The sequence below is a fragment of the Morone saxatilis genome, unplaced genomic scaffold, assembly GCF_004916995.1.
Source record: "Morone saxatilis isolate NCDOM2014 unplaced genomic scaffold, NCSU_SB_2.0 Contig3, whole genome shotgun sequence".
NCBI classification, from domain to species: domain Eukaryota; kingdom Metazoa; phylum Chordata; class Actinopteri; family Moronidae; genus Morone; species Morone saxatilis.
The window spans coordinates 10,582,992-10,609,536 of record NW_023339873.1 but is presented as its reverse complement, the minus strand read 5'-3'; the positions used below and the strand labels follow the sequence as shown (position 1 = coordinate 10,609,536).

Here is a 26,545-nt window from a genome sequence, read left to right as displayed (position 1 = left end):
ACCTAGTAAATTGGTAAAAAAAGAGCTCTGTTACGTGAACAGATCATGATCTGATGAGAGAATGAACGACAAACTACATCATTCAGTGAGTGACTAACAGTAAGTGACATATCTAGTAGAGACCAGGAGTTAAATATAGTGAATATGTCACTAATGTGGCACTGTTGATGAAACAAAAGACAGTAAATGTAGGCAGTAAGTAGGGTCTGGCATTGAAACTAAAAGAAGTTTGGAAAATTTGTTTAGTCATACAATAAAATGGAATTTGCCAGTTTAACTTTGTGCTTCAATAAAACAAGTATGTTTTTTAATTTTAGTGTTGTAGTTTTTATCTTTTGCACAATTTGTGTGTAAATAAATAGACTCTAACATTATTGCAACATTCAAACTCAACATTGTATAGTTATTAACCCAATTTTAAACTATTGAATCTGAAACATTGACACCCTCACAAATAAAAAATATCACCTTATATCAAAGTCACAACAAGTTCACAACACATTTCAGTGATCATCACGCTCCCTTTTTTATTGAGCTGATAAATGTTACAGTAAAAAGGAGCACGGCTGACACTTAAGTGTCTCCCCTTGTAAACAGGAACACTAAACCAGAAGTGTCACACAGCCCTCTGCTACTGTGTATGTCCGTGTATGTGGTGATGTACAGTGTTCTCCATAGGGGCAAGAAAGCTCAAAACATAACGAAGAAACCTCCCCCTGACCAACCAGGAGCTACGACAGTGTTTCTGAAGCAAATGATGTGCAAAAGGTTTCAAATGTTTACCTTTATTAAGGTAATGTCAATAAACAAATACATACAGTGTTTATAGTGGAACTGTATTTACATATCACATTACAAGAGGCAAGAGACTTATATTACATTGAATTCTAAGAAAAGTTTTATATTTTATCACTAGAAGAACATGCCTTACAATCCCATAAATAGATACTGAAACTACATACTGATTGAGACTCGGCAAATTGTTCTTTTCTCTGTTGTAAACATGTCGTATTTGTTTGTTGTGGGACATTCTAGGTCTAAATTTGCAAGTCTGCACTGATGCATTTCACTGACATACTTGATTAAAGTGCTGATTTAATGGCAATTTTAACCAATCCTTTCCTGGCGAACGTCAGCGGACATGTCTCTCACACTGTCGCATGAAAAACATCTTCCATTTGTCTGATTCTGGTAAACAACTTTGCAGTGATGTGACTCTTCCAACGTGGTCTTAAATGTAGAAGTAGTTCTCAGAGGCTTCTCCGCTCTCCACCATTTCACTCAGCTGTTTATTTATTGAATCCTGCAGCGATCCCAGAGAGAGTTCTAACACTGGACTGGACTCTGTGCTAGAAGAACCCAGTGGGATTTCCAGGAGAACATCAGACGGCTCTGCGTCCACTAACTGTTCCCCGTCACTGAGGCTGAGTCTGTATGCGCCTTCTGTCTCTGCGGTGGCTGTTTCCTTAGCGACAGTTTCCAAGGCAACCTCCTTAGCGGGCGTGTCCTGCACTGCCGCGTCTTCCCGTAATTTGGAGGCCTTGAGCGCGGCCACTCGGTCGATCTCTTGAACTAGTTCCTCATTGTGCTCCTTCCACTGGCGATACTTTGAAGCTGTCAGATCAGAGTCCTCTAAAATCTTGTTGATCTGCAGCAGCTCTGCCTCTTTGGCCTGAGGAGTAAAAGGGCTTTCAGTGACCTTGCAGATGTACTCAAATATTAAACTATTCAATTCAGTCAAAAGGGAAAAAAGAAGGGTTTTGTAACTTGAGAACTGATTCAATAATCATTACTGCCATAATGATTTCTACTCAATGCTAAATGAATTTTATTTGTCTATTAAGGGGTCTCAGGGGTCAACTGAGAACCTGAGCCATGTGCTGGATCACTTCTCTGCTCACCTTAAGAGTGCTCTGCAGGGCGCGGAGCGTGTGCGCCTTCTCATTGATGATAGGATTCTTGTTGCGTCGAATGAATGATTTCCTGAAGTGGTCGTGCGTAAATGGCTGCTCATGGCCGATCAGAGAAACTCCTCCTTCCTTTATGTTGTTTAACATCATGCCCATCTCATCTACCGGCGCTCCTTCACATGGGGGGCGAAGACACAGACAGGGAAGCAAAGTAAGAGCAAATTCAGATGGAGAGACAGACATAAAAGATAAATACAAAACACAGAATTGGGGTTTGGTTGAGAACATTACACACATGAACCCTCTATCTGTCGACAGCTTATGGGGAAAATATCTACAGGGTAAAATCAAGAAAACAACATGTCATGATGAAAATGAATTGTCCGCTCACAAATTAATAAAGCTTCTATCAGATGGACTTGGATTAAAGAAATCATCCACTGAAAGAGAAATTGAGGAAGAAGCAAAGAAAGTAGGAGAAGAGTTGAGACAGAGTTATACAGTACATACCTGTTCCTTTGCTGCCCCCTGTCGAAGAACTTGATAATGGCACCTTGTTCGTCTTCCCCTTTGGGCGAGGCAGCGTGTGGGACTGCACTTTCTGAGACACACAATGAGACAAATAATAATCCGAATGGTACTCCAAATGGTATAGGTGTGTGTCTTTGTTCTGTGTTCATGGACGTGTAAACCTCTAACTGTGCTGACCTTGTTTCTTCTGCGGGGTGAAGGTGATCTCTCGCTTTCTGATTCAGTCTCGCTGTAACATTCTGTTCACAAATAAAACACAGTTTGTTAAATTAATGATATTACCGTAACACATTATATCAGAGTACATTAAAAACGTTTAGCACACAGATAGAAGTGTGTAGCACATCCGACCTTTCGTTTAACTGGTTGGCAGGACATGATTAAAATCATATAACAAACTGCAGGTAACCATAGCAACAGTTATTATCCTTCATCTTATGTTACCAGTTAACTCAGTCTAGTGAAACAATCATACCCTTGGATTAATAGAGGTACAATCTTTAAAGAAATAGATAGCTTTGGTTAATTTAGTTCTCTTATAAATGGTCATGACTTGAAGGGGGAAACACTGAAATCCTAGCCATTATTTTGGCATACCAGGACACCAAATCATTCATATTAAGAATAATAAATCATCAGTTAAGTTAAAAAGATGAGTGTTATGTACAAAAGGTGTTACAAGACATTTTGAATGAGTAAGACCTCTAATTAAGGGTATATTTTTCTGTGATCGGTGCAAATATAATTAAAAAATATAAGGACAATGTTTCCCTACCTTCTTCACTATCTGGGCCTTTGTGGAACTTCTTATGCTTTTGTATGGTGGGAATCAGACAGTTAATCCACCTGCAGAAAAAAAAAACATAACAAGCTGTGTCAACACAGACATGGCAATATAATTTATGTGTCAGTGATGTTTAGGTTCAGGCTACAACAGCTTTAAATTTCAACAGAAGTGATCAGCACGTCTAAGAGCACAGAACAGGATCCTGAGAAGCCAACTGTAGAGGGCAGTGCAAACCAACACCTGTTAGAGAATCATTTGCTCTAACTGGCTGCAAAAAATGAATGAATGAAGATTATATTTTGTAGCTGATGCACTTAGTCTACCAGATGCATTTTAGAACCGGTCATGTATTGTATGTAGTCACTGGAGCCTAAACAAATTATTATTACGCATTATTAACTGCTTTAGCTCATCTGTTTAGGTTAGATAAGATAGACGGGCCGAACAAATCTTAAGTGTATAATCGATCTGACTTACTTGCTCATGTCACTGACATTGTCGGCAGCAAAGAAGAAGTTCTGAAATCGCTGGTGGCACATTTTAAACACGCTTGTGGGGGGAAAGAGAAAAAAAAAGAGAGGGAGGCACAGATATGAAGTGGATCTCAAACCGCATGAAACTCATCAAAGAAAAATTAAAACACATAAATCATGCAGACACGCAAAATACATTCTTTGCCAGCAGAGGTGAGATTCCATGAATTCGATAACATGTGTGTTCATATGTGTTTGATCATTATCAGCTTGAAAATAGAGGGGGAAAAAAGGTTTTATTTTGCGCAGTTTCCTGCATCACGTACGTAAGTATGTTGCATAAAGCCAAGACAGATCATCCTCTGTGCACAGGCACAATAAAGCTTCTGTTTCAAACTATCCAGTTACGTCTAAAAGATTGAAATACTTTTTCTCCTCTTTCAAAATATCTATGACATACAAATCCTCACATATTCCTAGATAAAATAAAAGCCTGTTAATATGATCCATCATGGAGTTCATCCTTACTATTTTCTCTTGTGCTCTCCAGCGCTCTCTATGTTGTAGCTGGCTATATTGACAAAACCCTCCGCCTTCTCATCCTGCAGAAAAAACAAATACAAACACACAATTCAATAAAGTTATGGGTAAAACTGGCTAAAGGAAAAGAAGCACATGTTTGTGTTGTTGTTTGGTTCTGGAGAGATGAAAGTCCGTCTCCACTCAAAAAATGTTTTTCCTCTTCCTAAAGTTGGATGTTTTAGCTTCAGTGTGCAGGATGATGTATGTGCAGCGTGTGATGTAAAAACCTGAAGCCACCAGTGCACATTACAGTGAAGTAGGAGACATTTAGTTTCCAGCAGGAAAACTATTTACATATTCATAGATTCTGACGTTTTTAATTAGGTAGAACTAGTAGATGCCTTTTAAAGGATTTTAATGTGGAAATTAGATTACACATCAGACACACATTACTGTTTTAGACCATTTGCATATATGTCTTAATACATGTCTGGAGGGGGTATTTAAACATTCCTACCTGTTGGGTGGTGTACCAGTAAAGGGAAGGCCCCTTGAGGACGAACCAGAAGCGCTGCCACTTCTGGGTGAGGAAGACACTGCTCTCCTTTCTCTTCTTCCACAGCCAGCCGTCGCAGTCGGGTTTACCAAGCTCGCGGCAGGACACACGACGCCGACTCATAGCTGTCGTCATTCCTGGGAGGACAAAGGGTTGGGATGAAGAAGAAGAAGAGCAGGATTTATTTCGATACAGAGATCAACAAACACTGGAGCAGGGATGCGGTGTCTGGTTCTGGTATCTTTACTTGGGTACAAAACCATTTTCCTGATGCTGAGGGCTTTTGTTTTTCACCTTTGGACATTGGCTTTACTTTTTCTTGACCATGTAAACATGTTCAAAGGATAAACACTCCAACTTTGCACAAAATAGGCCTGAACTCCTATGAACCCTGCTGTCAATTTAATACGACCTAGTTTTGGTAATGATTTTAATAAAGATGGTCTCTCCTATAGCTTTGCAATGAGTATTTTGATTATATTCATATAGTATTACAGCATAAACTTTTACCTTTTGTAGAGCTTCTTTCTCTGTCCTTATTCCCCTGAAAACAGAAACCAATAGAGTTTAATTCAAATGTAGTGTTTAAAAAAAGAAAACATTTAAAATGTCTGGTCGTAAATGTGTGCATGTCGCACCGTGTGTCCCACCATTTCAGGGCAGGAGCTTATGCTAGCTGTTTCCTGGTTGACTCCTTGAGGTGAAGGACTTCTGAATGACCCAAGTAGTGAGGGAGAAGGACTTCTGGGTGAAGGCGACCGGTCTCGTCTCAGTCTTGGGGAGAGCCTTGAACTATCCAAACCCTCAAACTCCCCTGAGAAACACACATGAATGTGATCATCCTGCATGAAGCAGCAGTGTGCCTAGTGAAATTATAACAGCAAATTCTAGCATTCATGTTCACAGTTAAGTAAGAGTAGAACTATTCCTATTCAGCAGTAAGTAATCGGCATGTAATATTCTTTTATAGATATATGAACATCACTGCATCCAGGTGACAAATCCCATCTGTGTGCGTGGTACAAGTGCTAATAAATCCATTACACTAATAATCACTGGTTTTCCATTAAGAGAGAATGTTGTGATCTGTTGTCATCTCAACCGTGTGAGGTCACAGTTTGAAATCCTTTTAATGTCAACGCAAAATGAAAGCCAAAATGTTCACCTAAACAATCCTCAAATTGTGTTTAAAAAAAAAGAGAAATAAAGTGATTAAAGAAGAGGATCAGGTGCACAATCTGAGGCTTAAAATGACTAATTACTAATCTAAATCTAAACTGCTATCAGATCTATTTTAAAACATTTAGCATTTTGAACATTTATTCCAAGTGATATATATGGAGTTATTATTTCATATTTCTTTGACAAACACCCTCTGTCTCAACAGCAAAATCATATCTAATATCCTGCTTTAACAACTGAAACAATTAAGTTCATTAAGAAAACATCTTGCCGAGTTCCCTTTGTCTTTTTTCACCTGAGACTGACAGTGAATGCCCCCGCTCTTGGTTTTGATATGATGTGAGAGTCAGACTCCCCTCCAGCTCCCTGTCAGAGGCCAATTCTGATTCCTCCTGTCCCATAGGCTGCTTATGTACCTCTGGCCCGTGAATGGCTTTCCTGGAATAAATGGAAAAAACATTTAAGAGGTGAAAAGAGTCTCTGGTCACAACTGGAATACTATGTGATATCTTTGATAACAAGCCGTACTACTATGACGTGAAACGGCATTGAAGACCTGTATTGTCTTTTAAAGAGGTGAAATATGACTCTATATGCCAGCAGTCTAAAGTTCGTATTTGTTTTTTTCCCTTAGACTGGAGTTGTAGTGTATCAGGATGTGACAGGATTATTTACAACCTTAATGCACCATCCCCGCCTACTCCCTCCATTTGTCTGAGTACGCCTGCTCTCCATCAGCTCTCACTGTCTCTTTAAGCCTCTCCATCACTCTTTTTCCTCCCCTTGTTTGTGTCTTTCTTCATCTCTCTAAAATCTATTTATCTTCCTCCTCATTGCTTTCTTTTTCTCTCATTTCCAGTCAGCCGTGGGTTGTGGCTGCGTGTAGTGGAATTTATGGCATTTGCAGTGTGACCTCATCGCAAAACCTACCAGGTCTTGGCAGATTAATGAGGTCAAAAGGGTTCGTGGGAGGTTTGGCTCTGATGGGTAAATCCTTAGTAGTTTAGTGAACCAAACTTGTGTCCAACCTGCTCTGAGATGATGATTAAAGATGTTAAGCCTTCACTCCTGAACATACTCCAGTTCAAGTTCCCACGGATCAGCTAATCTTTTTATCAGTCATATGGGAAATTAAATCACTTCAATTTAATTTTAAAGACAGAATATATTTTAGATGAGAGAGCCACATACGGCAAATGATTTGCTTCAAAGGAATTGTCTACAACTTTCAATTTTGCATGTATGGTGTTTTACAATTAAAGGTACCCTGTGGAGTTATCTTCCAAACCCATAAAACAAAAAGGTTTGCATGTATCCTTGTGTCCGATCAAAAACATTTGAAATTTGAAACCTGCATTGTTTACATTCATGTTTGCTAGTCTTCTTCCCTGCACTTTGCTGACACATTGCTACATTTCTTGCCACATTAGCGCCACCTGCTGGTCAGTATAATAGACTGAAACCATTGGCAAGAATTTTTATCACTCATTAAAACACTGCTCCACAGCGCTACTAGGGGTCAGATTTGACTCAAGGTACATTTCATTTACATTTCCTATTTGTAAGTATGGTACATTAATGTATTTTGGTTGTATGGATCATTCAGCTAAATGCAATGACTTTGTTTGGATGAGCAAAAAAATTTTGCATGAAAGCTAATGTATGCTCTCACCAAAAACAGAGACAGAGAAGGTTCAGGTTCCCTTGACCTAAAGGCAAACAATATACAGTTGGTTGCAATCTACAACTACACCTTTAGATGCCACTAAATCCTACACACTGAACCTTTAAACTACAGCATGGAAACTGTATTATATTTTGTGTTTCACCCATGGATGTAATCATCCTAAACTGAAATTGAGTAGTAGATAAATAAAACTTTATGTGTGTATCAATGGCTGTGGCTTGGGGTTAAGTCTAATGGCTTTACAAACAATTGTACATTTTTTTTTGAGATTTGTATTTATGTATATGTTTATATAGTAATCCACTATCACTGTAGACTGTAGACTATCACTGTAATTTAACACAATATCGATATATCTTGCCTTGTTTTCTGGAAAATCACTTGAGATGTAAAATAGAAATAAATGAATAACCCGGTAGGGGATTTCTGTTTCTGGTTTAACCACTGTATTAAAGGATTATATTAAAATCCAGTATTTCACACAACAACCTAATAAAACACAGAATTATTGAAAGGAATAGCTAATTATTAGAAGAAAAGCTCATTTATTCTCTCACCTAAAAGACAGGGACCTAACAGAAGCTGCTACCCTCTCTAATATGGAGTGCCTCGGATTCTCCTCATCGTCCTTTTCCTCTTCCTCCTCTTCTTTCTGCTCTTCCTCCTTCTGAAAAGAAGTCAAAAGAAACACAAGTATGTGAGCGTGCACACTAAACTCTGTGTGTATTCAGGGGTTAGTGGAGGGGTAAAAAGGCGGATGTCATGTGGATTGTAATGGCAGCCTTCTCCTCAGTTCTCTGCGGCTTAGGAGATGAGACAACAACACACATGCACACGCAAACACAAATGCACACATAAACACATGCGCACACACACGCGGAAGATCCGAGATTAACATGGTAATAGTCACAAGGGGGTGTGAAACGCACAGAGTGTGCGTGTGCTCGTCTCAGATGCAGTGTGTAATTCAGTGTGTAATTCAGTATGTAGTTCAAAGACAAACAATAGTGTTCATGGAAACGGATCCCAAGTGATGTTAAACGGAAATCGAAGAGGGGATTCTCGTGTAAGGGAAGGTTGAGATTCCCCTGACATAAATTGTGCAAACAATCCAGTTTCTGAAGGATGTTCTGATGTTTCACCCCTGGATGTAATTATCTTAAACTGAAGTGGTAGAAAATTAAAATTATATGTCTGCAACAATAACGATGTTGGCTGGGGGTTTCTCCTAATGGCTTCACAAACGATTAGACAATTTCCAAATTAAGTTTTCAAGGCAGCAAGCTTCCGGGGGAAAGTATGAATAAAAGGCAACAAGAATATAATTCCTGAAAAAAGTCCCTGTGTGGGACAATCATGAATAATTTGATATACTGGTATACAGTGCTGATATGCACATTTTTTGTGCATATCAGAACAATGTTCTGTTGAAATGGGGTCAATGGTGAAGAAACTGTGTGTGACGCATGGATGAGAAAGCAAACGATGTCTACTATTCATTAAATATAAAGACATTATAAAAGTTTTGGATGGAGCTAACACAGTGACAATTCTGCTATTCTCAGAGGAAAGGTCATGTGGTCAAAACGAAGCAAACAAAAGCTTATTGAGTACTCATCTTCTTGTGAACATGACATTTGGAGATTTTTTATGTGTATTTTTTCCTGCAGGGACCAAGAATATCTGCAGCAATTTTCATAGAAATCTAGCCTTTCGTTTTTAAGACACCTCTTCAAGTGTTGCTCAAGGGGAATGACTTTAGTTATGATTCTCATCCTATGGTTCATTAATATATCCATACCAAATGTCCTGAGTAGTAGTACAACTTTTATTGTAAATCAGAAGAGTATAGAAGTTGATAGAGTTGATTTTAATGACCCCTGACCTGTGTGGGAGAGAGCTGGACTGGGTCTCTGCGTCGCACTGACCCAGGAATCTTCTTTAAGACCAGGGTCACTCCACTGGGATTCTCTCGCAGCTTCTTTACAAGATTAGCTCTGCTCCAGCCCACCTAATGCAGCAGCACAGATAATAATTCCAGGTTGAAGGTTATTGTTTCAGACACTGGAACACTTTGCAGGAACAGTGAATGTACACAGGTTTGTCTCATCTACTTTAGAGCTAAGACAATTTATAGCTCATACTGATATAAAGCCTAAGACTGAGAGGACCACATGCATACTGTGCAGGGGAGCAGTGCAACAAACACACAGGCTCGTGTATACATACTGTATATATTATATAACACTCACCACTATCTGGTCGTTGACTTGAATCACTTCATCACCAGCCAAGATCTTCACATAGACATCAGCCGAAGGCTGCAAAAGGAAAGACAAGCAACCTCAGTAAGGACTCATAATAAATAAAACCCAGGCTGAAGGTTCTTCCACACTCCTATGTCTTTAACTTTTTCTTTGTCTTTATACACTGATCAGCCATACAGCCCCATACACAACAAACTGCGATGTACTGTGTGTTCTAAAACCTTTCTATCAATACCAGCATAAACGTTTTCAGCAGTTTAAGGTACAGTACAACATGATAACAAGATAATCAGTGTTATTCACTTCACCAGTCAGTGGTCATAATGTTATGGCTGATCGGTGTATATTAATTTAATAACAAATGTATGACTAGAGACTGGAAATTTGCTGTAATTTACTGTCACATGTATTTCTATTATCTGTCAGTTAATCGCAATTTTCAAATGTAGGTAAATTAATGTTAACACTGTCTGTAACTAAGTAAATTTCCTGGAAAATAGAATAGAAACTGTTAATAGCTAAGATTATTGGAAAATGACGGAAAGGTCTGCGTTTGGCTGATCCAGTGAACTAAATACTTGACATATCAAGAAAACTTCATCACACTGCTGCAAAAATATTTCAAAAATCAAGCAATGCACAAAATTATATTATTATATTATATATATCATAAAATTATTAAAAGGAATAGCTGGTGCGGCAGAATCTGACAGTAAAACCTATACTGAGCAGTTCATGAGGAAATCCTAGGGCGATTCAGGGAAATTGAATAATAACTTTGTGGACACATTACAGGAATAGTGCCCAGGTTGATTTTATAATTATATGGGTGCTTTCTCAGCACACAGGATGTACTGTGTGTGTGGGTTCAGTATGCAGTGTACGCAGTGGTCACGTCGCAGTGATGTAACTGCAGTAGCAGGGGAGTCGAGAATGCTTTGTTGTTGACATCATGGAAAAAAATAACATCTCCATCTTGATGTCCCACAAGCAAGCTACACTCGCACTCATTTTACAAGCCCTCCTTATTCAGGCTGAACACTCCTCCATTCCCTCATCACTCCCAAGTGTATTTTATGGAGCCCCCTGATCCAACTGATCTTTGGCTTTCTCAGAGAGCCTTGCATCTTTGCTCTTTCCGTGGGATGATTTCATTTTCCCAGGGAATCCTGTGGTTCTATGCAGTTTAATAATCAGCTACTATAGGTGTGACTATCAAATTATTCAGACCAGAAAAATATCTTAATTATAAATACATATAAAATAAGCCATGACGTGTTATGTACTGACTGCATGCTTCTTTGTTTACATGCAGTCAGCAGACTCAAATAGACATTTATAAATATATAAAGTATTTGCAGCACAAGGGCTCAGATTGGTTTCAATTTCAAACCAGTGAAGCAAAGAAAGATAAGTCAACAGCTAAAAATAAAGTGTCACACAAATACACTTTCAAGGGGATTTCTGACTGTCATGCTTCCACAATAAATGTATCCACATTAAAATGTTATACTTGTGCAACTGTGCAGAGCATAGTTCAAAGTAGAAAAGGACATCATTGTATATTGATTCTCCTGCCACCAAAACCAATCACTAAATTGTTTTATTTGCCACAAATAAAGCAGAGAGTTTTTGTAAAGAGCCAGAAAAAGGAAAACTGATCATTCTTCTTTATTTTTCTTCCTCACAACTGGAAATGTACCTCCAGTTCCTTCTAGATAAGGCACCCAGACAGAACAAGTGCAATATCTGTGTTAAGCTGATCAAAACCTTCCAACTGGAAAAGTATAAACAAGTGTAAAAGTGTTCTCCAGCAGAAATACCTGACAGGCCTGAGCCAAACAGTCACAGCTTGTTACCTGTTACACTTTTTAACAAGATAGAGCCGGTTAAGAAATGAAACATTGTAAGGCCTTTTGGATGCAACACCCCCCTCTCTTCATGGGGCGCTTGCAAAAAGACAAACTGTAATTGAAGTTAACCTTTTGGTCTGGAGTTCAAGAGGAATGAGAAGCTTGAGTCACGGTGCTTTCAGAGGATTGGTTAAGAGCACTGAGAAATCAGTGATAGTTTACTCTGCGTGGCCTGTGGGCTGAGTCAACGGTGAAAGCAAGAAAGTAAAGGAGAGAGTCTGACCTCAGCAGCGGTTCCGGTCACGTAGTGGTTACTGGAGCTGGTGGACGTTATCTCAATCCCCTAAGAGAGAGAGAGAGAAACAGAAGAATGTTATATACATATTTTGCAATACACAATGTCAGTGTCGAAATGATTCACCTATAATGGACTCATAAACATTGCTTTATCTTGTTACTGTCATCACTGTTCTGTGGATATATTGATGTCTGTCTCCAGATGTACTGATGGTTCAGCCTGTAATTACCCATCAGGCTGCCTTGATTGATTATTTTAAGTCATAATGGGAATGAGGAGAGCCAACTTATCACACCCCAGAAAGCCTGGATCACATAATCAATACATATCGCATGACAAGAGAAACATTTAAACTATGAACTCAAAGGGAACAGAGGCTAAGAAATCATTCCCTCCCATCAGTCATAAATACAACATACTATATATATTCAGAATATATTATATAAGATAAGATAAAGATATAAGATAAGATATAAGATATATATGAGCCATGAGTGGAGGCTTAGACAGATCATGAATGATAATATAGTGAAACACAGTTAGAATGACCACCCTGCAATTTTATACCAGTCAGGTTGCAGTTTACATGTCTGTCTAGATATTAGAGGTATATATAAAAGGTATATTTTATGGCCAAAGGTATTGTAAGTTGATGGTACATATGTATGATTTCAGTGAATATATACATTTTTGAACAGATTAATGAATGATTAGACCACATTTCTCAGTTGGTTGGACAGTGAATTGGCCACAGTTTTAGCCATAATTTAAGAATGAATCGTGCATCGTATTGCAGCATAAGGGATCCTACAGTTCATAGAAAAGCTTCCACATTTTGTACAGCTAAAAATATATAAAAGATATAAGATCTTTAGGCTTTTTAGTCAAGTACATGTGTAATGTATATTCACTTGAATCATACATATACATCATCAATATAGTTCCATTTAGCAAAAAAATACACCTTATACTTTTTTTTATTCATTTTCAAGAATTCACCACTCAGTCTGGAAAGACATGGACGTGACTGGCTGGCGGAAGCAAAGAACTGCAGGGTGGTAATTCTAGTTTTTCTCTTATATCCAAACAAAAGGCTTTTATGCTTGATGAAAACACTTGATGAGCATTAAACTAACACATTTACTAGCAATGCATAAGGATGTAAGCTGAGTCACTATTGTGTTAGTCATGTCCCAACACTGCAGGTACAAATCATTATGGTCAAAGCTCAAAGCTTAAAATGATTTTATACTTCTCCTTTGGGACTGGAATACATTTAAATTTGAAGAAAGTGAAAGAGAAAAAAAGCTTTTTTTCTTATTTTTTACTACATTTATTTTAAGAATTGAGCAAGTGTACGTCATGTTTTGTGCATTCTGTGGGTTATAATTCCTCCCTCCTTCTCACTTCCCTTTCTTTCTGTCATTAGTTCTCATTACTTTCAATCCTTTAGAGGCCAGACCTCGTTATGATGTGATGTGCTCCAATCAATTTCTTGTTTTGCTCCTAGTTGTTGAGGACATTTGTAAATATTATCCTGTTCCACAGTCGAAACATTGTGAAGAATTACTCCCAACACTTTAGCTAAAACCCGCTCCTTTCACACACCTGCAGCCACCCGGAGACACACACAAATATGAACCCAAACACAAACAAAATGTATGCTTGTCTACAGAATCACAGGTGATGAGGTGGAGCTAGGAAATGCACATATTTGCTTTTAAGACAACACATTGGAAATGATTAGGAAAACCAATAGAGCGAGTGAGCGAGCACAAAGGAAATAGGACTGCTATTTTCATCTAACATTTTTACCTAATAAGCTGAGTACACAAAGGGGAGGAAATTGGACAAATGTATTATTAAAAATTGCTCTGTAGAAATAAACTGTGGTTCTCACACTATGGTACGTGTACCACTGGTGGTACACAAGCTGCCTCTAGTGGTTCAGGAGGGATCTCTAAAATCTATAAAAACTCAAATGTAACTTTAAAAACTGCATTTTCTGTAATATTTTGTTTCAATATCAGCTAAAATGTGATGGCAAGATAGGAAGCTTAGGTAAAATGAATGGTTCTAAAACTCTGTCATTGTGACTCCAAACAAGGAGCTACTGGGACAGCCAATAATAAATATTCTTATTTGGAATAAACCTGCAAACTGTCCGTAACTGAACAGGGTCGGCCTGTGCTACTATATTTTGACTTCGGCCATTATGGTGGTACATGGAGAGCCTAATGTCTTCTGATGTGGTATGCGGTGTAAAAGTTTGAGAAACACTCATAATAGGCCAGGAAGAGGACTAATTGTTGTATGCAATGTAGTGACTGAAGGCTAATGCATTAAGAGAGGAGGCAGGAACAGAAGGTTTATGAATAACTAAAGAAAAGAAGAAGGTTTAAGGAGAGAATAAAAAGAATAGTACAGGGACAACCTTGAGTTAGAGAAAGAAGAGATGAGTGGAACCAAATGATCATGGAAAACTCCAGGCAAGGATGAAGGCAGAAAATGAATACTGAAAATGACAGAAAGAGAGTGAGAGGGAAAAAGAGACGGAGTAAGAGTTGATGGTTGGCAATAATGAGATGTTGAGATGCAGAACAGACGAACAGATGATGAACAGAAAAAAAAACATTCAGCCCAGCTAAGAATTCTTCAAAAAGAAGAAACAAGATCAAACAGGACTGACTGTTTTCTTTTATATCACTCACATTGGAGGATTTTGTGTCAGCAGCCAGTGACTCTCTTTTCTTTTTTTTTCAAAATAATTCCTTGCTGGTATAGTATGATTATCAGAATTGTATAAAGTATATGGAGATAATCATAGTGAGCCAACGATTCATGACGGTTTTCATTATTGATTAATATCATGATTTCTTTCTTAAGAAATCTATTTTGTTTGCAAAATGACAGAAAATATTTAAATAAAGAAATGCCCCTCACAATTTCCCAAAGTCTAACATGGTGTAATGTTTGACTAACAGTCTAAAAGTCAGAAATATTCACATCACCGATAAGACATAGAAAATCAGCCTAGTTTAGAAGCTGCATAAACAATTTAATTATTACAATAGGTGCCAACTACTACACTGTTGAGTAGTTGGTGACTAATTTCAGAATAAGATAATTAAATTTACATTTCTTATATTTAGTTACTGTACATGTATGTATAATATATAGTGTTAGCACTAAACAGACATAAAAAATGATTTCATAATAATGAAAAAAAAGAGATATTAAGAGCAAGAAGGCTTTACCAGCTGATCACCAGGTGACACAGGAACCAGGTCGACACTCTCGAGCTGAGCAGTGTGGGTAAGAAGGGCTTCAGGGCTGGAATTCAAGATCTCATCACACACCGCAACCAACTGACGGCACTAGAGGGTGAAACAAACCACAATATAATATATATAAAAAAATATATATAAACAAACATAAATATCGAAATACTTTGTACACTCACCACAGAGATGATGTCCTTCTCCTTTTCATAGACAGTCGTATCCTGTTGGATGAGTGAAACAACATGACATGAGTGCCAAACAAAGCACCAAAGTGCAAAATCAAAATGACACCACGTTATTGATTTGTGGAAATGGGACAGTCTGAGTCAGAACTCATGTGCCATTTCCTCTTCACAGCATGAGTCAGGAAGTGAAAGGCTAAAGGTATCCAGAGGCAAGAGACTCACTCATTCCAGACCTTTAGTGGTATTTTGCTGGCGTTTCTCATATCAGTGCTCATGATTAATGAAAATAAGACATAACATATACTGTATTCTATAAACTTGGCATTACAACAAGGGGGAAATCCGTCAGAGGTGTGTAATATCCGCTTCATCCAAGGGATCACACTAATCAACCACATGCACACATGCATATACACTTTATACACCCACACGCACACAAATGGGGAAGTCAGTGGTCAATGTCACAGTTAATCTCCGGTGGGGAGGAAGGTGTTGATGATGATCCCACAAACATTACGAAGAGGGCGAGGCTTTGAATGAAGGAGGATGATGAAGGAGGTTAAAAGAGAAGAGGGTAGATGTTTACACAGCATACAATATTCACTTAATAGACCACATACCTGCCACATACCATTACTGCCTAAGCTAATTTGGACCGCCTGCTGGTGTGATGGGTTACATAAAGGATTGTAAAGGGAAACTAATCCCTGTGAAATGTAACAAGGGATCAACAGTGAACACGGTTGGATTTCTGTGCTAATTAAAGGTTGTGACACAAGGCTGCTGGGAGGTACTGGGAGAGGTTGCTGTCATGATTGCTGGTCAGTTCAGCTTGTCTGCTTGGTGTTTGTTTGTTGTGTGTGTGTGAGTGTGTGTACTGCAATTCCCCCCCAGGGCATTTGAGAGATGCAGAACCTGCTTATATATTGATTTAGACCACAACAAACCACTAAAGGTTGTGCATAAACAACTATCTTGATCCCTACTCAAGCAAAGTAGCCTTGTCATGGCACCCTGGCTGTATGCACTATGTAGTGACTAATGTTAAGTTAAATAGCTGGCTAGCTGTTCAGAGCTTCATTCAGAGCATAAACAGACAGAAAAACATTGAATTTAGGACCGATATTTAAAACAGAACTTCAACACACAACTTCACTTAAAAATACAGAGGGAAGATGAAGCTGCAACCTCCCTCAGAGACAGCTAACCTTATATTATTAGTGCAAACAAACGTTGGTAAATGCATATGAAAATAGATTACAGGCGACTTAGCCACGAAGAGGAGTTTGTGCCACGTAACAACACCACAAGAAACTAAAGGCAATCGCAAGAAAGACTTTTAAAACAAGACTAAGACGGCCATGCTAGCAGCACTGAGGCTACATTATATATTATAGTATATAGTAACATGCTATCAATGACGACGCCAACACGCTGTCTTAACATTTTAACAGTCTAAAAGGTGCTAATTACTAAACACCCAAGTTGTTACAATTCATCTTGAGGGGAACATGAATGGTTATACAAGATTTTATATTAATCCATTCAAAAGGAATCATGGATCAGAGGACCTTAAAGTCGGCGGGCCTCATTCTATCAGGACCATGAATGTATAATCTCATGTCAAGCCTTCCAGGAGTTGTTGAGATTTTTATTGTCTGGACATACTTGGTGGACTGACCAAAAGAATGACCTTCCAAACCTTAGAGCCACGTCACTAGCGTGGCTAAACATTTCATATTGTAGTGAATTACAAAGCAAATTTTATGGTAAACCTGACCTATTAGGGCAATAAAAATGAATGTTTAAAGCCAGGTTAAGACTGCGAAGTAAGCTAAATGCAAACAGGATTCACTGTGACAAGTGAAACAAATGCAGAAACAATGGTTTAAACCAAAGAAACTCTCATTTAACTTGAGAGTAAGTGTGATCTAGTAGTAGAAGTAATGGGAATAGTTGCTTGAATCGTTTAGATTTTGTTATACCACCTCCTACCACGCACCATGGCTTCTGACTCATTCATATACTAACACCTTTTTCTTCCCAGCATCTCACATTGCTTTTTAAACATACAGTAAAAATACGTCCTGCCATGTCAGATTTCTATATATAAACTGTTCTATATTTCTTCTTAACTCTGCCAGAACGGGGAAACCACACATTAATGTGTGTGAGGTGGGACAGGTACACTTCAGCCCTGAAACTAATGTAATATCAGGAGGGTGTGGTGGCAAAACAAAGAGCACAGAGAACAAACCCACAGCTCTCACTCCTGGTTCCTCAGTCAGGATGACTTCTAGACACAAAGAGGCATTGTATCCTCATGCTTAAAACCACAAATACATGCAAACATTATTACTCTTTGACTTAATTGAATTATTTAACTAAGGAGTGTCACAGTAAAAGTACATACACAAATAGAATTTATTTGCGCACACACGAATATGAAGCATATGATGCCTTTGCAGGGGTCACACTTTTAGACTTGTTTAGTCCCCAGCAGCCTCTAGCATGTGCCTGCTCCACTTCAATTTATTTATCTTCTAATAACAATGGCAACCATCTTTTGCGAATTTACAGACTGTCACATCAAACGGTACAGTTACTGTGGAAATTAAGCCCTTTCAGTTCTCCATCAACTAAAGCAGAACCGGGGGGCCGAGGGCAGCGCTGGCACTCACACAAGGCTGTCGGTGTGGCACCAAAATGTTAAATTCCTAACTATCAATTCCTACATTGCCATCACAAAAAAAAACAACAATAATTTCATTGTATGGACAGCACAGACTGACATTCAAGGTTGACCTTTTATTCCACTCGACTATTGCAGCTACAATAGTTACACATTAGCTACAATTACTGTAGACCATCAATAAATGGTACACAACCCCATACAGAATGAGCTGCACTAAGATTCAATAGTAATAGAAATTCTAAGGCAGAAAAAAAAGGCAGAAATCTTTCAGCTTTTCACCCAACAGGGATTTGCAGCATTGTCAAAAAGGGTGAAAAGTATGAATGTCTTTGCTTTCTTCTGGACTGTATAGTAACATGCATCTACTTCACATGAGAAGAAGAAAAGGTCTGGTGTTGTGCAGCATTGTGTGTGGCTCGATCAGGTGGTGAGCTAACTTTACAGCACTGTTCTGTGCCTGAAAGCTGTTCTCTCAATAGTTGTCTTGGAAACAAAGACAAGCTATTATGTGGGTGTAACATTCTTAAAAAAAAGCGGACAACAAGAATGAACACAGGCATGCATGGGCACACATGTACAAAAAAGGCTGAAACTATCACACAAAGATGCAGTGACACATGAATGGACCTGTGTAGGAAAACACAGACAGTTGATTACACACAATTGAACCATTTCCTTTCTGTTGTTGATAGCAACTTCATATACGACATATCAAAGGCTTATAAACCAGACGAGCCCTGTCATGTTCTGTCTGCCTCTGAGTGTGTGTTTACATACTGGGACTTCACCAGTTTCTATTTGCCACCATGCAGTCAACAGCCAGGTTGCTATAAAAAGACTGCAAGACATCACTATGTTAGATCTCTTTTACACCTGTTCCTCACCTCCATCCAAATCGTACTGCCCCTGTTCCTTTTACCACTCCTCTCTGCATTAGATTCGTCTTGTGCTCTTTTTCAGCACCATAAATAATAAGTTATAGCATTCAAGCCTCTTATTGTTTCCTCTATCTTGAGCTTTAAATAAGTCCTAAGAGAAATGCTGAACATTGCTTATTAAGTAATTTTTAATTACATGTTTGTGTTGTTTCTATTATTATATGTTTCCATTTCTATTCCAAAGCATTACATAGTTGGTTTTTAGGTCAAAGACCCTTTCCAAAGTTAGATTTTGCAAAAGAAATGTTGTCCTTTTCAGAACAGAATTAAACTCACATACCTTAATGTAATGCTTCAAAATTTATTTTTGCTCTCATATCCAAGTTCACAGCTGACAGGGCCCTCTTTCCCATTTCTGTCTCTCTCCTGGACTTTGCTTGCTGCTTGGCTGGTTCAAAGCAGACTGAGCAAAACTGAGACTTGACAACTTTATGCGTGGGATCCCAACAACACCAGCTGACTACTGACCTTGATCACCCTCAGGGTGCGAGAAGAAACACACATAGCTCAAACGCACACAAACAAACAGGAAATAATAGTCCTTTCTTTGGTGTAAAGGATGTGGTGTAGCTTTTATGGGAACAGTTCGCAAGAAAAGGACGTCATGATGAAGCCATGGCCTCCTGATAGGACGTCAGAAATGTCCCAGGGGGGCATGACACCAGCCTCAATTAGCCAGGAGCTAATTGTAATAAGCCAAGACCATGCCAGTCTGTATGAGTGCAATGGTAAATGTTACACTGCTGATGTAATCGCTATGGTATGGAGACACACTCATCAGCGAATGCACACTAATGTGACTCGCTTGTACAGCATGTGTGTGTAAATCAATATGTTCTTCTTCAAAGCCTGTGCTGCAGGTTTATAATGCTATGATGACAGCTGAACTCACAGATGAAGCCTGAACCTATGTTCGTCAGATTTCACATTTTCTATTGTCTGTTAAACAGATGTCTGAGCTTCTCAGCAGTCAAAAATTGACCTTTTAACTCACTTGTCAAGGGTTTTTGTAATTAATAACTAGACAGCACCTGTAAAAACATGTACTATGCAGGTTTTTATTGATATGAAATTACCCTATTGATTTCCAGTGTTATTTTGTGAATGGAATGAGTTACTATGTGATCTTTTAAAACAGTTTTCACTTCAATGATTGACCAACCAAAAACTATTTTACATGACACTGACCTCACTGGACACAGTGCTCTCAGTATAAAACTACGTCTTTATGGATAATAATTCCTACCTTTAAAACACCTGCATGCTCTAGTACACAAGTGAGCACAAAGTTCAAAAACAGGAATTGAGCAAACAATGGCCAGACATTACAAACGATGATCAACCCCTGCGAGCGACCAATAACAAAAGCAGCGAGGGTTTTAACTTACAAATCACTCACTCAGTGCCATGAAAGAAAACAACACTCAACGGGCCCAAATCTGATTCACATAGCAATGGCAAAAAAAACATCCTATCAGACTCAACGAGCTCAACAAGTCTCTGAAATCCATACTTCCTTCCTACCCCTCAGGTCTGTAAGAATAATGTCACTGTTACTGTACACCAGTGTAGAGGCCACAACCTTTATTCAACTCTTGTGAATAGCTAAATGTGTAACATTACATGGTAAGTAGATCTCCAACTTTATTATCTATCCATTAAAGGCAACAGAGCATTCCAGAAAATCTACACATAATTATTTAAAGCTTTAAATTATAACCAGCAAGCAAAAAATACTTAATATTGTATATAAGTTCAGGCTTTAAGCAGTCAAGCAACGCAGCAAATCACCTTGTGGAGAATTATCCAATCAAAGAGGTGAGAACTGTACCTGTTGTGCTGGGCAGGTGTCCAGAGCTGGCTATAGAGGGCTATATATAAACTCCTCTACATACTGAGCCTCCTCTTTCACCCACAGCCTCTCTGCACCTCTGACTGTCTCCTTACCTCTCTCTAACTACCTCTTGCTCTGCTGCTACCCCTGTGGCTTTATCTTCTCTTTGTCCTCTCCTCTGCCTCACTTCTGTCAGGCTCTTTATCTCTAATGTCACTACGGCGTACTTTTCAGAGTTAATAGTCTTTCTCTGCCTGTTGCTCTGTCTGCTGTTCATTCAGCGACATGCAGCTCCCCCAGGAGTCAGAAGTCATTAAACAGTCAGTGCAATCCCTCTCGCAGTCTCCTCCTCCTTTCTCTGCCTTCCCCTTTGCGTCCCTCCCTCCCCTCCTTCCTCCCCTCCTCCCTCCCCTAGGCGCTACAACATATCCAGGCTTGTCCCTTCTACTACCTGTGAACACTCTTCACCCACTTTACATTCATACAGTTATAAATATTCCTGCCCCCTCCCATTTCTTTCAAACTTTTCATACTACCACGAAGGAGTAAACACAAACAAAATCCAGCCCCCTTCTCTGGCAATCCTTTCAACCTAAGCTTCTTCAAGGTACAGCCGCCTCCAAATATCCCAGGAATGTAAAGATAAAGAATGCATTACTCAAGCTAAGCTGAGGAACAGCGGTGTGTGTGTGTGTGTGTGTTTGTGCTTCTGTTTTTCCCCGTTGCATTTTAGGGTTTGATTTTAAAAAGAAATAGCTGACCACACAACAGGTTGTAGTTCCTCTTTGGAAGTTTAGTGTGCATGAAAACACCACTACAAACATGTTTTAGTCATGTGTGGTTCCTCTTCAGATAAAACACCTCATGTTTTCATGAACACGTGCTGGAAAGTGTACAAAACAAGCTATTTAGTTTGCGTAAAAAAAAAGGCATTCGATGGACTGCTTACAGGCATAAATAGACCAACCTTGTGGACAATTTCTCCCAGCTCTCTGCAGTAGCTGAATATGTTCTTGCTGGTGGTGTATCCACTGAGCTGGAAAAACTGATACCTGGAAAGACAGGGGTTGTATTTCAAATGAGTCTGGATAGAGACTGGGTGTACTTACTGCAAGCGAGCACAATGATTTAATTCCCCACTGGTAATTAGTAGGAACAAAGACAAATTAAGGATCTTACAAAGTCACACAAAGAGAAAATAAAAGAGAGCAGCAAGGAATGGGTATCAGCTTTCTTAACAAGGGACAACATGTAAATAGCAATAGTCAGTGCATAAACAAAGACATTCCCATGTAAAGGCTACACCTCTAAATGACAGCCATCTTTTTTTACAGCAATAAAATCTACAGCCACAAATATTCTTATAAGACACAGCAGCAAGTAAAAAATAACTGTAGAATAAAATAGAACTTCAAGTACTGGATATATAACGGTTAGATAACTGCCTCTTTACAAACCGGCTGAGCAAAGAGAAGAGTCCTTTGGCAGAGGTGATGAGCTCCACTACCACCTGCAGAATGCCAGCCGGCAGCTTGGTGGTGCTGCGGCCATCGTAGTTGTTGAGGCGCCAGCGACTCTGGATGCCCATCTGGAGGGTGTGGGAAACGGCACGCAGCTTCTCTGTCAGGCCGCGTAGATTCTCACCACCTATACCATACGTCTGGAGAGCAATAACAATAATCATCTGTGATGTTAAATGCATATTTAGTCCACATAAGTGCAAGGCTTTTTGTTTGAGATGCATTTTATATACTGTGATCCCAACATCCCTGGTTCAATTCGTATGTTGTAAAAATTGTGTATGTTGAAAGACAACATTGCTGATCGTCAGGTCAGACATTTCCACAGCATATTTGGTCATGGTATTGATATATATTGTGATTTAGTAACGTTTATGTAAAATCTATTGAGAAACTGTGGAGAAAACATACAGTAATATCAGTTTTTGGCAAATCGGCTATCTAGCTATGAATGTAGAAAAATCATAAAGCATACATCTAGCACAACAAAACAACTGATATGCAACACTGCTCACAATTGCATAATACACACAGAGCTATTAAAGGGCAAATATACCACCTTTTAGCCAATATATATACCTTAACATGTCAATATAATGTTGATTTTTTGCTCAATGTCCAAATACAGGTACAGATACACCTAGCTAAAACTAATGCAGCACTAATGCTGCTGTTTTGTTGTGTTATAATGAGTCCACCCTATTGTTATCTACAATGGTAGACTAAATATCAGAAAGGCCTCTAACGCAACAGAGATCCACTAAATCTACCACATCAAATAAATACAGCTCCTCTCTCATACAGTATGTCATCACCGTTTCCTGCCCAACGGTGTGAGACGTGACTCTTCAAAACCACTGCAGAAGGAGCAGGTGATTGTCGTGACCCACTCATCGGTGGTCAAGAGGTCTGATCCTGTCGGGCTTTGTTGTTACGCTTCAACCAGCCGGAACATTTCTTCGTCAGCAAGTGGCCATGAATCTTTCATGGCCTTGTCAATGTTGTAGTTGTTAATTATGTAACTGTGCACTTGAATGTGTTTCCATGTGAGCATCTGATGGTTGTTTTTCATGAATGAGCACAGTGTTAGCACTTCACAAGAGCATCAAGAGGCAGGCACATGCACACACACGCTGTGCTGAAAGATGTGCACGGTGTATCTGCGTTCTAATCTTAGTCTTATTTCAAACAATTTCACACAAGTGCACACATGAGGCTTTTACTACAGGGAGGCTTTATCCACACACTCATTCATTCAGACTTTGGGCTAAACTCTTTATGACTGTTTCAATCAGTATTACGTTTATTACAACAAGTCGACGACAAGCAGTTTAAGCAGCCTGAGCTTTAGTCTGATGCTCACAGACTGTTACACCACCAGATCTGGACTCTTGCCTGGTACCGTCCTACTCAATTAGTCCATTGAAACAAAGGCCATTCTGGAAACACACAAACACCCCCACACACACCAACACGACTATTTAAGTGTCCTAAAACTCCCTCTCAAAATTGAACAGGGAGGAAAATTAATTAGGCAGAAGGAAAACTAAACGGGATAGAGCTTCAAAGGGGATGCAGACGTTTTTGGGTTTTTTTGCCGACTACAAACTTTCCCAGACATTTGCATGTAAAGAATCAGACGCAAGCTTTTGTATTCTAAATCTGCTCTGGCTGCAGTTGAAGCATGACTAGTCTTTTGATGTTAACTAGAAAAATAAAGTAACTATTTTACTATGATATGCTTGACTAGGGGGATTTTGATATGAAAGTGGAGGGCAAAGTGAGGCAACACAGACTTGCTGCATGTTGCTAAAGGCACTGAGTGCACTTCAGTGAAACAGGACTTGTATGGCAATAAGAGCAGTTGTGTATTTTGGCTGAATTTGTCCAACAGCTGCTGTATTCACTGTGCAAACAAGAGCAGGATCTAAAAACAGTGTGATGGTGGAAAAAATACATCTCTGTGCTCTTAATATCAGAACATACACACTACAATGCAGCAAGACAAGAAGATGACTGCTCAGTAAATACCCAGAGCACAATCGTCCACACACACACACACACATCGTCCACAGCCTTGGATACACAGAGCACTGCTATGGACACTGTACACAAACACACATGATGCTGCTTCCTCCCATACCAGAGAGCAGAGTTTCTCCACAGCCTCCAGTATGACCTCCTGGTGTCCGATCTTATGCACTCCCAACTTTTCCAGGTCCTGAGAGGTCAACTGAAGCAGATCCAGACCCGACAAATGCCACTCCGAGACCGGGTACTGATGCACGGGGTCCTCCAGACCTGGCAGCACGACACAAAAGCACATACACTTCGGATTTAACCACAGGCAGCGCACAAGTATAAATGGAAACCCCACAATCATAAAGTCACATGCATGTACAGGCAGAGACATGCAGAGGGAGTACGGACTAACAGTGGGAGAAGATCAGTAGGGCTGCAAACATGAAGCATGAAGACACTACATGCAAGCGATCAAGTCTGAAAAAAGTGTCTGGTGTCTGGGAAACAAATAATTTATATAATTTGCTTGCAAAATAGTTAATAAACTATATGATGATTAGATTATGATATGAATAAGTTTGAAGTAATGTAACTAAAACCCCTTCAAAATACAAGCTGGGCTTAATACACCGTCTTAAATGTGTTATTACATGTTATAGCCTGGGGTGGAAGAAATATTCAAATAACTTACTTACTTCATCACTTACTAAGTAAAAATAACAATACTTTACTATAAAAATACACCTTTTACAGTACAAATCCTGCATTCAGTGTTATATTATTATATATCATATATCATTATTGATGTGTTAATAAATAAAGTGGTACAGTATATATTATTCCATATACTGCTGGGTATATATTTTACTTTTATTTTATACACTGTGTTATTTAGGTGAAATCTGCAAATGACCTAGTAATTATAGTTGTTGAGAAAATGCAATGGATAAAAAGTACAATATTTCCCTCTGACATATAAAGTAGGAGTATAAAGTAGCATAAAATAAATACTAGTACCTCAAAACTATACTTAAGTTGAGTAAATGTACTTAGTTGCGTTCAAGCACTGCTAATGGCTCACCTGTGCTGCTGCCCATATTCTAGTACTGGTGATAGTAATAGCTTACATTTAACAAACAGCATGCGAGAGAATGAATCCATGCACTGAAGTGTAGTAAACAGTATATTCTAGAGGACAGACAGCCATGTACGCAGTTTGTACGTTTCTACTTCAGCTGTTGACAGAGATCAGAACAAGACTGTTGTGGCTCCTCTCTCAGCACAGGCCACTTCCTCATTCCACCTCCACCTTTCACGTCCAAGAGGATTTATGTGGCGCTTCTATTTCTGACCTTCCCCGTCCGAGCCAAAGTACCTGTGAGGCGATCAAGGCGTGAGAAACCCCCCCACGCAATATGTTCCTCACCTTGGAGCCACTCGCTGACTCTCTCCTCGCTCCACGACGTGATAGGCTCCATGCTCGGAGTCCTGGTGCAGTCGTTGCTTCACTTTCCAGCCGTCTTGGCCGACTTCTACTTCTCTGGGCTGCCGGAGGAAGAAAAGGTCGATCCTGATTCGGAGTCGGACGATGACGAATGGCACTCCTTCCCGCAGGTACAGGTAAGAGTTCCCACTGCTGTCAGCCAATAGTGCGAAACTGTCAGGCTCGACCAGGAGCAAAGAGCCCTCCCTCCAACACCCCCCAACCCGATCCCTCCCCCCCTTACCTGGAGGAATAGATGTGTGTGAAGGGTGCTGCAGCTTTAATGCTTCATAACTTCGCTCATAGTTTCGTGCGCAACCACGTCAGCCGCAGGGCGCACGGCCTAAACGGCACCATGTGGAAGGGAGAGGGTGGATACAATAACAGCAACACCTGCACAGTATAATGTCAGTATAATGTAATCCGGTGCAGTAACTCTGTTATAATGGTGAGTGTAGATAGAAATGTCCTGATCAACCCTCTGGTCACTGGTGAGTGTTGAGGTTGCATTTGGCTGC

General features: G+C 39.4%; 1 protein-coding gene across 1 annotated transcript; it reads right to left on the bottom strand.

Annotated features, from left to right (window-relative positions):
* Nucleotides 1–769: 769 nt before the first annotated feature.
* Nucleotides 770–26,114, bottom strand: cnksr1 (connector enhancer of kinase suppressor of Ras 1). The gene is made up of 22 exons (XM_035673377.1): nucleotides 25,971–26,114; nucleotides 24,666–24,823; nucleotides 22,460–22,662; nucleotides 21,970–22,054; nucleotides 16,451–16,453; nucleotides 15,530–15,571; nucleotides 15,324–15,443; nucleotides 12,052–12,111; nucleotides 9,901–9,969; nucleotides 9,534–9,659; nucleotides 8,206–8,315; nucleotides 6,257–6,399; nucleotides 5,418–5,593; nucleotides 5,290–5,323; nucleotides 4,741–4,916; nucleotides 4,230–4,303; nucleotides 3,706–3,777; nucleotides 3,217–3,287; nucleotides 2,619–2,680; nucleotides 2,421–2,511; nucleotides 1,902–2,083; nucleotides 770–1,672 (listed from the first exon to the last, which is right to left on the bottom strand). Exons 1-22 carry the CDS (start codon nucleotides 26,020–26,022, stop codon nucleotides 1,232–1,234), a joined length of 2,550 nt encoding a protein of 849 aa, XP_035529270.1. The 5' UTR covers nucleotides 26,023–26,114; the 3' UTR covers nucleotides 770–1,231.
* Nucleotides 26,115–26,545: the final 431 nt, after the last annotated feature.